This window comes from Ziziphus jujuba, chromosome 11 (assembly GCF_031755915.1).
Source record: "Ziziphus jujuba cultivar Dongzao chromosome 11, ASM3175591v1".
Classification (NCBI taxonomy): Eukaryota; Viridiplantae; Streptophyta; class Magnoliopsida; order Rosales; family Rhamnaceae; genus Ziziphus; species Ziziphus jujuba.
Window position 1 is genome coordinate 9,895,834 of NC_083389.1, and position 10,966 is coordinate 9,906,799.

Consider the following 10,966-nt stretch of genomic DNA (forward strand, 5'->3'; position numbering starts at 1 on the left):
AAGGAACCCCTTATACTAAAAAGAAGTGATTGTTGGTGGGCTGAATTCATTAGGCCCAAACTTGTTAAGATTAATGTGCCGGTTATTTGGGCTACTTCTTAACAACAAAGCCCAAAAATCTGGATCCACTATTATGTATTATTTTTTTATTCAGCCAGTAATATATATATTTGTTTTTTGGACGATTATTCAGCCAAAATTGAGAAGGAAGTATATATCTAGAAAAAAGGAAAACAAAAGAAAAGGGAAGAAGCGAAAAGTGGTCCCCGGTATCGGGGAAGGCCCAACCGAGTGTCAGACGATCAGCGAAGCATGTCCAATGATCGGTAACTGAACAGTGAAGATTGGCAATCAAGTTGCATAGAAGAGATCACGCTAATAACATGCGTGCGGACACACGTACAGCCTCAGCTATGGACGCAGGGGATGTTCCTGTTTCGCCACGTGGAACCATGATATTGAACGCTCCTCCTTCTGAATGAGAACACAGAAAACTCTCTCTCTCTTCCCCCCTCTCTCCCTCACTAGTTTCTTGCCCTAATATTTCAGTTTTCTCGAGAAACAAACACCTCTCTACCTTGCTTTTATTTATTCAGCGATTGGCACAAAAATAAAAATTAAAGGAAAAAAAAAAACAAAAACTAAGAGAAAGCAACGGTAATGGCGGTATCGGAGGAAGAATGCTCGTCTGCCAAGTCACGATCATCGTCATCGGCCTCCAGCAGTAATCACTACTTGGCTAAGTGCGTCCTTAGAGGAAGCGTCGTTCTTCAGGTTGTTTATGGTCACATCCGCTCTCCAAGCTCGCTTGACGTCGTTTTTGGAAAGGTCCTCCTCTGTCTTTTTCTTTTTTTTTTTTTTAATTCTATTCTCACTCTTCTCCTCTGCAACTCTGCAACTTTTGCTAGTGTGATTTCTGAATTGGATTTAATGTTAAATGAATTCAGGAGAATTCCATAGAATTGGTAATAATTGGTGAGGATGGAATAGTTCAATCCGTAAGCGAACAGCCTGTGTTTGGTACAATTAAAGACCTTGCCATCTTACCCTGGAATGACAAGTTCCGTTCTCGTAATCCCCAGGTTAGTCAGTTGTTTTAATTTTTAATTTTTGAAAGGAATTTATATAAATGCTATATAATGGTCCTTTTGCTCTTGTTGTGGTAGATGCTGGGTAAAGACTTGTTGATTGTTATTTCTGATTCTGGGAAGCTTTCGTTTCTCTCTTTTAGCAATGAAATGCACAGGTGATCTTAAATTTATCCCTTTGTTCATTCTTGCTTGTTGAAAAGAAAGACATGACTCTGCTAAGTCTTCTATCTTTCACTTTACTTCTTGTGAAGTGATTCATAATCTTTTCTTTATATGGACTGTTCATATAGATTCTTCCCAGTAACGCAAGTTCAACTTTCCAATCCTGGAAACTCTAGGAATCAGCTTGGAAGAATGCTAGCTGTTGATTCCAGGTTAGTCTATTACCTTATGTTGTGTGTGTTTACTTTGGCTTATACTTGCTTTATTATAGAAATATGGAACGATTTGTTTCTTAATTGTTATATGAATCGACAATTTTTATTTTTATTTTTATTTTTTATTTTTTAAATTTGATTGAAGTCCTATTCAAGTGATAAAAATGTCAGTTGAGTATTTAATAATTTGTTCGTGTACCTCAAATTTGTTTAACAAACGGTTTCCATTGATGGATGGGTTAACTAACATAATGGAAAAACTGTAGGAAGTTAATTGTTTCAATTGAAAATTTAATAATTAAATTGACAGTACCCCGATGTGCATGGGGCTAATCTTGTGTATACCCTCCTCTGGATGAAGCTTTATGTGATTTACTTAGACTATTGAATATGGCGAGTTTTGAAGAATTCTATACCACTGTGTCATAAGTCACTTTTATGTTTTATCATTTTATCATCTTGATAATTCATTTCTGGAGTTATAATTAGATATGAATGCTCTTGTGCAACCTCTTTTGTATCGCAATTTATCAACCAATATCATGTAGCTTTTGGAAGTAGTGTGTATGTGTATGATACATGTTTCTTCTCTACTTTTTTTGTTTCCCTACTTACTCAAACATGAATTGATCCATCGAAAATGAAAGAAAAGATGGATTTTGGAGTTCTTTGTGATTTTCTGTAATCTTCATCTGTTTACTCTTATTTTTACAGTGGATGTTTCATTGCTGCTAGTGCTTATGAAAACCGGTTGGCTATGTTCTCTGTTTCAGTGTCTGCAGGCAGTGATATTATTGATAAGGTTGAAATACTTGCTTCTTACGACAGGTTTTGTGCTGCTGTTTGCATTAGAAAAAGCAACACATTAAACTTTTTTTTCATTGTAAATATATGCTTTCCATGTTAAGTGATTCTGATTTTCTGCCGTGTGACACTTCTTCAGAAAATAATGTATCCTTCCGAGAACGAAGCAGATGTGATTACCGCTAGAAGTGTCCATAAAAACAGTATATCTGGTACTATATGGAGCATGTGCTTTATATCGAAAGATCCTAATCAACCAAGTAAGGGGCATGATCCTGTACTTGCCATTCTTTTAAATAGGTATGATAATTATGGTTTAGGGAGTTTGAGGTTCCATGCTTTAAAGTTTTTTTGCCTTTCTTGTTTTTATTTATTAATTTTTTTCTGGTGTTGATCTTAATATAAAGCAATTATTTTCTCATTACAGGAGAGGAGCACTTCTTACTGAACTGCTATTATTGGGATGGAATATTAGAGATCATTCTATTTGTATTCTGTCGCAGTATGTTGAAGCTGGACCTTTCGCATATGATGTTGCTGAAGTTCCTCATTGTTATGGGTTTGCCATTATCTTTAGGGTGGGTGATGCTCTCATTATGAATCTTAGAGATGCTCATGCACCTTGTTGTGTGTATAGAACAAACTTAAATTTTTCACCTAATGCAGTTGAGGAGCAGAATTTTGTGGACGAGTCATGTAGGGTACATGATGTGGATGATGAAGGTTTATTTAATGTTGCCGCCTGTGCTTTATTGGAGCTGAGGGATTATGATCCCATGTGTATAGATGCTGACAGTGACAATTTAAATTCTACCTACAAACGTGCATGTGCATGGAGTTGGGAACCAGGAAATGCTAAGAATCCAAGAATGATTTTTTGTGTCGATACTGGAGAGTTTTTCTTGATGGAGCTTTACATTGATTCTGATGGCCTTAAGGTTCAGCAATCTGATTGTCTTTATAAAGGTTTACCATGCAAGGCGGTTTTGTGGGTGGAAGGCGGTTATGTGGCTTCTCTTGTGGAGATGGGGGATGGGATGGTTCTGAAGCTGGAAAATGAAAGGCTGGTATACAGCAATCCTATTCAAAACATTTCCCCCATCTTGGATATGTCGGTTGTCAATTGGCATGATGAAAAGCAGGATCAAATGTTTGCTTGTTGTGGAGTGGTCCCAGAGGGTTCATTAAGGATCATTCGAAGTGGTATCAGTGTAGAAAAGCTACTGAAGACTGCCCCTATCTATCAAGGAATAACTGGTACTTGGACAGTTAGAATGAAAGTAAGTGATTCATACCATTCTTTTCTTGTGCTATCATTTGTTGAAGAAACCAGGGTACTGTCAGTTGGTTTAAGCTTTATCGATGTGACCGATTCAGTTGGTTTCCAGCCTGATGTTTGTACTTTGGCTTGTGGCCTTGTAAACGATGGGCTGCTGGTCCAGATTCACCAGCATGCAGTTCGGCTTTGCTTGCCCACCCAGGTTGCCCATTCCGAAGGTATTCCTTTGCCGTCTCCAGTATGTACATCTTGGTTTCCAGATGGTATGGGTATTAATTTGGGGGCTGTTGGAGATAATTTGATAGTTGTTTCAACGTCTAGTCCATGCTTTTTGTTCATTCTTGGGGTCAGATTGCTGTCGGCATTTCACTATGAAATATATGAAATGCAACATTTAAGATTGCATTATGAATTATCTTGTGTTTCCATCCCTCCAAAATGTTTTGAGCGAAAGCATACAAATCCACCCTTAAATTTGGTGGATAAGAGCTGTGTGTCAGCCCTTCCATCTGAGGTCGACATCAGTAAATGCTTTGTTGTTGGCACACATAAACCCTCTGTGGAAGTTTTGTCTTTTGATTCTGATAAAGGCCTAAGACTTCTTGCTGTTGGGACAATTGAATTGACAAATACTTTGGGAACTGCCATTAGTGGTTGCGTCCCTCAAGATGTAAGGCTTGTATTAGTTGATCGGTTTTATGTTCTTTCTGGATTGAGAAATGGAATGTTGCTTCGGTTTGAGTGGCCCATTACCTCGACCATGTCTTCATCAGCAACACCTGGTCGTAATCCTGCTTGTTCCCTTTTAGCTAATGCAGAAGCTGCCAACCTGACCATATCAGCATCAAATGCTTTTGGCCTCCAAAGATTTGATGTTCAATTATCTGAAAAGACAAATTATAATTTTCCTATAACTCTTCAATTGATTGCTATACGTCGCATTGGCATCACTCCTGTTTTCTTGGTTCCCCTGAGTGACTCACTTGATGCTGATATAATTACACTAAGTGACAGACCTTGGTTGTTGCATACTGCAAAGCATAGCCTTTCTTATACATCTATCTCATTTCAGTCTTCAACACATGTAACTCCTGTATGTTCAGTTGAGTGCCCCAAGGGAATTTTGTTTGTTGCAGAGAACAGCCTAAACTTGGTAAGAATTTTGATTATATTATCGTGTGCTGTTTTTGGGTTTCTTCTTTCATTTTTTAAAAAACTAGTCTTTGTTTTCTAACTGTTGGAAATTATGTTTATGATGCTTGGATTATATAAGAAAAGAAATATCATGCTATTACCAAATATTTTTCTAAATTTAATTCCCTAAGTTGGGTTGGTAAATCTTTATGATCTCATATAAGTATTTAAATTTTGTAAAATTGACAACTTTTTGTGCTACAGTGACTGAATCAAATGTAATGCTATGCAATTCTCAGCAGTCGCATACTGTTCATAGAATTGTAAGAATGATGCTTTGTGTTGTGACTTGTCAACTCATTCCATGCAGTTCAATGATAAGAATTTTAGGCATTTATTATGGAAACGTATATAAGTTTATTTTTGCTTTCTAGGATTATTATTGGAACCATTTTGTAGAGCTCACTTCTTTTCCCTTCTTTTTAATAGTTTCTATATAGTTATATATGTAATTATTTCTTGTTCTACTTGTGTACAAAGTATAGGCATTATTTAGTAGAATTTGGAAACAAAGATCTGTTAAAGATTTGGGTAGAAGAGTTATATGCTCTGAGGATCTCAGGTTTGAGATTTCATTGTTCCATTTAGTTCTGAAAACTTGAGTTGATACAAAAAGTATTTGATCATGATTAGGTCTATATTTATCTTCCAGGATGATCGGATTTTAATTTATGCTCTATGAAGTATTAAGTTCATGCTGTCAAGAATCTTGCGCTTATGGATCCTTTAACATATCGTTACATTTGCTATTAGTTCTATATAATTATTTTTCTTAATTGAAGTGACTATTTTTATAGGCTGCAGCATCTGACATTTCTTTTATCATAAGGAAAAAAATAAATAAATAAATAAATTTCTGGCAGTATAATGAATAGACTGTTGGTTAGTAAATTCTATTTTAAAGTTGGTCATTCTGATACTAGTTTGTACATTATGGTGCTGTAGGTAGAGATGGGGCAGAGTAAGAGGCTTAATGTGCAGAAGTTTAGTCTAGAAGGCACTCCTCGGAAGGTCCTATATCATAGTGAAAGCAAGTTGTTGATTGTGATGAGAACTGAACTGAATAATGATACATGTTCATCTGATATATGTTGCGTGGATCCTCTCAGTGGTACAGTGCTATCATCTTTTAAACTTGATCTCGGAGAAACAGGAAAATCCATGCAGTTAGTGAGGGTGGGAAATGAACAAGTTCTCATTGTTGGAACCAGTCGATCTTCGGGTCCAGCAATAATGCCGAGTGGTGAGGCTGAGAGGTGTACCATCTAATTCGATATCTTTTTGGTTTCCAAATAGTAATGCTTCTTTTTATGTTGTTTTTTTAAAAATACTTAATGCCTTATCACTTAATGGCTTGCTTTTGTTGAGGACAATTTTAAGGTCTATAGAGTTAATGTAATTGACTTGGAATGTCTCTTCTTTCTACCTATGTAAATGGTTACTTATTATAGAAAATTTATTATTGCATGCATAAGTGCTTAGAAGTGTATGTGGCTTTGGAAACGAAAAATCTCATGAGCTTTGAAGTTTATGTAATTTTCACTGAATATGTATCATGTTCATTGGAAATCATTTATCCTTTCTATGCATTTAGCTTCATGAAGCTTTCCATCCTAACTGAATTGTTCTCAACAGTACCAAGGGCCGTCTTATTGTTCTCTGCCTAGAACACATGCAAAATTCAGATAGTGGTTCAACGACACTAGGTTCAAAGGCAGGTTCATCTTCTCAACGGGCTTCACCATTTCGTGAAATTGTTGGATATGCCACAGAGCAACTATCTAGCAGTAGTCTTTGCAGCAGCCCAGATGACAACACTAGCTGTGATGGAATTAAACTTGAAGAAACTGAATCGTGGCAGTTACGATTGTCTTGCTCAGTTTTATGGCCTGGAATGGTACTCGCAATCTGTCCTTATCTTGATCGTTACTTCTTGGCATCTGCTGGTAATGCTGTAAGTAGGAACTAACTTTCTTCTTATTTTTCAAATTTTTATTCATATTTTTGTAATAATTTAGTATGTGATTGTGTGTGTGTGTGTGTGTGTGTGTGTGTGTACTTCTACATATCAAATATGTTCAGATGTATGATGAATTTGAATTACTTGATGACCATTGCTTATAAGGATATTGGTTTCCTTTTTTACAGTTTTTTGTATGTGGTTTCCCTAGTGACAATTGCCAAAAGTTTAGAAAGTTAGCTGTAGGGAGAACACGCTTCATGATTACTTCTTTGACTGCACATTATACAAGAATTGCTGTCGGAGATTGCCGTGATGGTATACTTTTCTATTCTTACAATGAGGTGAGCAAGTTTAATCTGTTAGTAAATCTTGTTTAAATGGGTTAATCGTGTTTCTTTCTTGCTTCTAATCTAATCTATCTTGTTTATCGGAATAGTAGGGTTACTGCTTTTAATTTGTTATATTTGTGTTGATATTGTTTGATATCTTTCTTCTATGCAGGAGGCTAGAAAACTGGAGCAACTTTATTGTGATCCATCACAGAGATTAGTTGCAGATTGTATTCTGATGGATGTTGATACTGCTGTTGTTTCAGATCGGAAGGGGAGCATCGCTGTGCTATCATGCTCAGATCGTTTAGAAGGTAAGAAATTACTAAGGATGCATCTCCATGCATTGAGTTTGAAAAGTAGCTCTAGTTTTTGCAAGAAGCTAAAGCAACAAAGTATATTTATATGTAAACTTGACCTTGTTGGAATACTCTGTATGATGAATTTAAAGATTTAGAGAAATAAAGTGCTTGCACTCAAGTCTTCATATAAAAACGCAATCTGCTTAGAATGTCACACACGTATATGTGCATGCGTGCGTGTTCGCACGCGTGAACACACATGTTTATATAAAAAAAAAAAAAGAAAAAAAGAAAAATTTATTGAAAATATAGGAAACTATGGAGTAATTAACGTACCATTAGCGGCCTCACCCCTCCTCCCACAGAGAGCCAACCCACACCTACCCACATATGTTTATATGAGAAACGAAAATTATTGAGAATATAGGAAACCTATTATGTAATTAAAGTACCGGAAGCCCATCCTATTCTGGCAAGGTGAGATTGAAGATAATGAAGCGAAATACATTATTATTCTCCAAAGAACTTTGATCTCTTCTTCTTTTCTTCTTCTTCTTCTTCTGTCTTTTTTTCTTTTTTCCTTTCTTCTTTTTTGTTTTTGTTTTTGTTTTTGTTTTTTTTTTTTTTTTTTTTGAAAAAAACCTTTTGATATTTCTTTCACTATTACAGCCCTTACCAACGTTTCCTCTGCAAGTTGGCCCCCCCCAAAAAAAAAAGAAAAGAAAAGAAGAAAAAAAAGCTTTTCATCTTCTGATAAACCTTCACTATGCATGCTGATCTACTCCATAGCCCATATCCAACCATCAAGGTGTGGGTATGTCAAAATGGAGGATCCTATCATAATAGTGATATATTAGTGCCCTAGCTGGAAATGAAGAGGTCGTTTGAGTATAAACTTCCAATTTTTTAGTTTGTTATTATTATTATTAGGAAAGGTGGGTTTATTGTTAGAAGAAAACACCACAGGTCGGATGAAAAATCCTCAAATATAGTCAAAACAAATTTATTAGTTTTAGTCTTCACTTTATTTGTATTTATTTTCATGGAAAATAAATGCCAAAATACCATGCTTTTCAGATAATGCAAGTCCAGAGTGCAACTTGGCAGTCAGCTGTGCGTACTATATGGGTGAAATAGCTATGAGCATCAGAAAGGTACATCTTTGTACTTTCATGTTAACTTTAATACCATCATGGAGTCAAAGATGTATATGTTGAAACGTCAAAGCACAAAACAGATTTCGTGACTTGGTAGGAGAGCATTTTGTTATAAGGGATGTTTATTGTTCGACATGCTCTTCAAATATATGCCTAGAGATATTAATAATTGTTGATTTACATTATATATTATTTTATCTGGATGATGTGATCATGTAAAGAGCACGTTAAATGGTTAGCGTCAGGGAACTGGTCAAGCTAAGGGTCAGTCATATGATTGTCTCAAGAATGGAGACTCTATGGTGATGTGCTTGGTCCATATAGATTTGTAATTAACCTCTTCCATAATTTCTGGATTCTGATTCTGAAGTTCCAAAATTTGTCGTCAAATGCTAATGTTATTTTATGGATTTTGTAGGCACTTGTTTACTCTTTAAATATCCATCCTTGTGATTTTTCTCATGTTTATCTTGTAGGGTTCATTTTCTTATAAACTTCCAGCTGATGATGCATTGAAGGGAAGCAATGAGAATATTGACTCGGTGCACAACACATTTGTAGCTAGCACATTGCTAGGAAGCATTATTACCTTTATTCCACTATCAAGGTATGGTTTATCTTAGAAGGAATCTGCTATAACTTACCCCCTTACTACAAATATTACTGGTAGTTGAGGATTGTCTAATCTATCCAGAGTTGTGATTAAAGCTAAAATATTGTGTAATCTAAGCTTTATTCCACTATCATTATTTTCCTGTAGGGAAGAATATGAACTCTTAGAAGCTGTTCAAGCTAGACTCATTGTTCATCGATTGACAGCTCCTATCCTCGGAAACGATCATAATGAGTACCGTAGCCGTGAAAACCAGGTGAATAAACTGGATATCTAAATCTATTTTATTTGTATTTTTGGCTATGTCTTCATCAGCATGCCATAGACACAACTGAACTACCTAAAATATAGCATCGGAAGTTCTGTTCGTATCAAATTCATCAGGGCCCTGATTGTAGAATGAGCTTTAACTAAATTTTTATGTGTGAAATAGTATGGTTGCAAAAGTTAATTTTAACTAAAGATAGTTCTAGCTTTATTTAGTATGCTTTCACTAAAAATGGTGTATGTGATTAGAGTCGCAAACATAATTGTGTTCAATACTAGATTTTCTTTTTGTAGATTTAAGAGTAAGCAAAAACAGTATTTGTAGAAGCAACCTCTACTGTGTAAAGTAAGATTCTAGTGTCTTTTAATGTAGTCTTTCTTTACTTTTGAGTTGGTGCAGATCGGAGTGCCTAAGATACTTGATGGTGACATGCTTGCTCAATTCTTGGAGCTTACAAATCTGCAACAAGAGGCTATATTATCATTTCCTCTTGGCACCAAAGATACGCCAAGGTCAAAATTGAAATGGTCATCCTCATCCATCCCTTTGAATGAGGTTGTGCGACTCCTAGAGCGAGTTCATTATGCCTTGAGCTAAATATCTTTCTTTCCTTCAATTTCTTGTTGCATGGAAATGGCTTCACGAGTAATCCGATTCAGTAAGCAATTGACCCAGTTTATATGCTGACATCCTCACCTGTTTCCAATTTGATGCAAAGGAAGTGCTTGACTTGTAAAAACGAATACCATACATCAGTCGGAAGATACTGCTGCAAAAGTACATTCCTGTTCATAGTGGGAACCTACTCGGTAAAATGTTTCACCAATTCACATTCTCTCTTCTACTCTGAAGAGTGGTGCAACAGCTGCAAAAAGGAATGAGTGTGGAATTACATGTGGGCAACTCTCTTTTGCTGTAACCTTGTAATTTATTGTCAATATACTGTATGGGGGAGATATAGTTGAGAAGGATCTCTATATGAGTTGCCGGATGATGCTTCTTATTATTATTTTATTTTTCTCTTTTTTTTTTTTTTTTTCCTTTTTATTATTATTATTATTATTATTTTTTAAATCTGTGGGTGCAAAAGTAGAAGGGCATTGTAACATTCTTGTCTAGAAAATAATAAAAAGAAGTTTCATTTTGTTTTATGGAAACGTTGGGTTCTATGCGTGGCGCTGCATCTTCTGTGGGCGACTTTTGATCCAGAGTTTATGGAGGGAAATTAATTAAACCAAACCATTCAACGTTCAATTGATGATCAGCCACTTAAGAGAGTCCCATTTATAAGGACCGTACAAGATCAATCTTGACACTTCGCATGACATCTTGTAGACATTTCTTTATCAGTATTTTTTTAACAGAGGACGCAAACTTTCGGGGCTTTTTTTTTTTTTTTTTTTTTCATTTCTTTATTTGGGATTTAACAGATGTTTGACATCAAAGTTGAAAATGTTATTGGTATTCACTAAACGAGTATTACCAAAACTAGAACTCGCTTTTCTTTTGAGAGTTGTTGAGCACATCAATATCTATACCAACCTTATGTTTTTATTATTATTATTTTTTTAATTTTTCACCTTGGAACA

The 10,966-nt window shown here is 35.6% G+C and overlaps 1 protein-coding gene across 3 annotated transcripts; it reads left to right on the forward strand.

Annotated features, from left to right (window-relative positions):
• The first annotated feature begins 200 nt into the window (after positions 1 to 200).
• On the forward strand, positions 201 to 10,410 carry LOC107432303 (uncharacterized). Of its 3 annotated transcripts, XM_016043414.4 has the most exons (15): positions 201 to 828; positions 948 to 1,082; positions 1,167 to 1,246; positions 1,382 to 1,465; positions 2,183 to 2,270; positions 2,412 to 2,572; positions 2,700 to 4,704; positions 5,691 to 6,001; positions 6,381 to 6,699; positions 6,894 to 7,049; positions 7,210 to 7,351; positions 8,417 to 8,493; positions 8,973 to 9,103; positions 9,257 to 9,365; positions 9,777 to 10,410. In XM_016043414.4, exons 1-15 carry the CDS (start codon positions 661 to 663, stop codon positions 9,972 to 9,974), a joined length of 4,164 nt encoding a protein of 1,387 aa, XP_015898900.3. In that variant the 5' UTR covers positions 201 to 660; the 3' UTR covers positions 9,975 to 10,410. The 3 variants fall into 3 exon arrangements, with proteins under 3 accessions (XP_015898900.3, XP_024935329.3, XP_048320895.2); XM_025079561.3 differs by lacking the exons at positions 201 to 828; positions 948 to 1,082; positions 1,167 to 1,246 and having other exon boundaries at positions 2,242 to 2,296; XM_048464938.2 differs by lacking the exons at positions 201 to 828; positions 948 to 1,082; positions 1,167 to 1,246 and having other exon boundaries at positions 1,448 to 1,465; positions 2,242 to 2,270.
• The last annotated feature ends 556 nt before the right edge of the window (positions 10,411 to 10,966 follow it).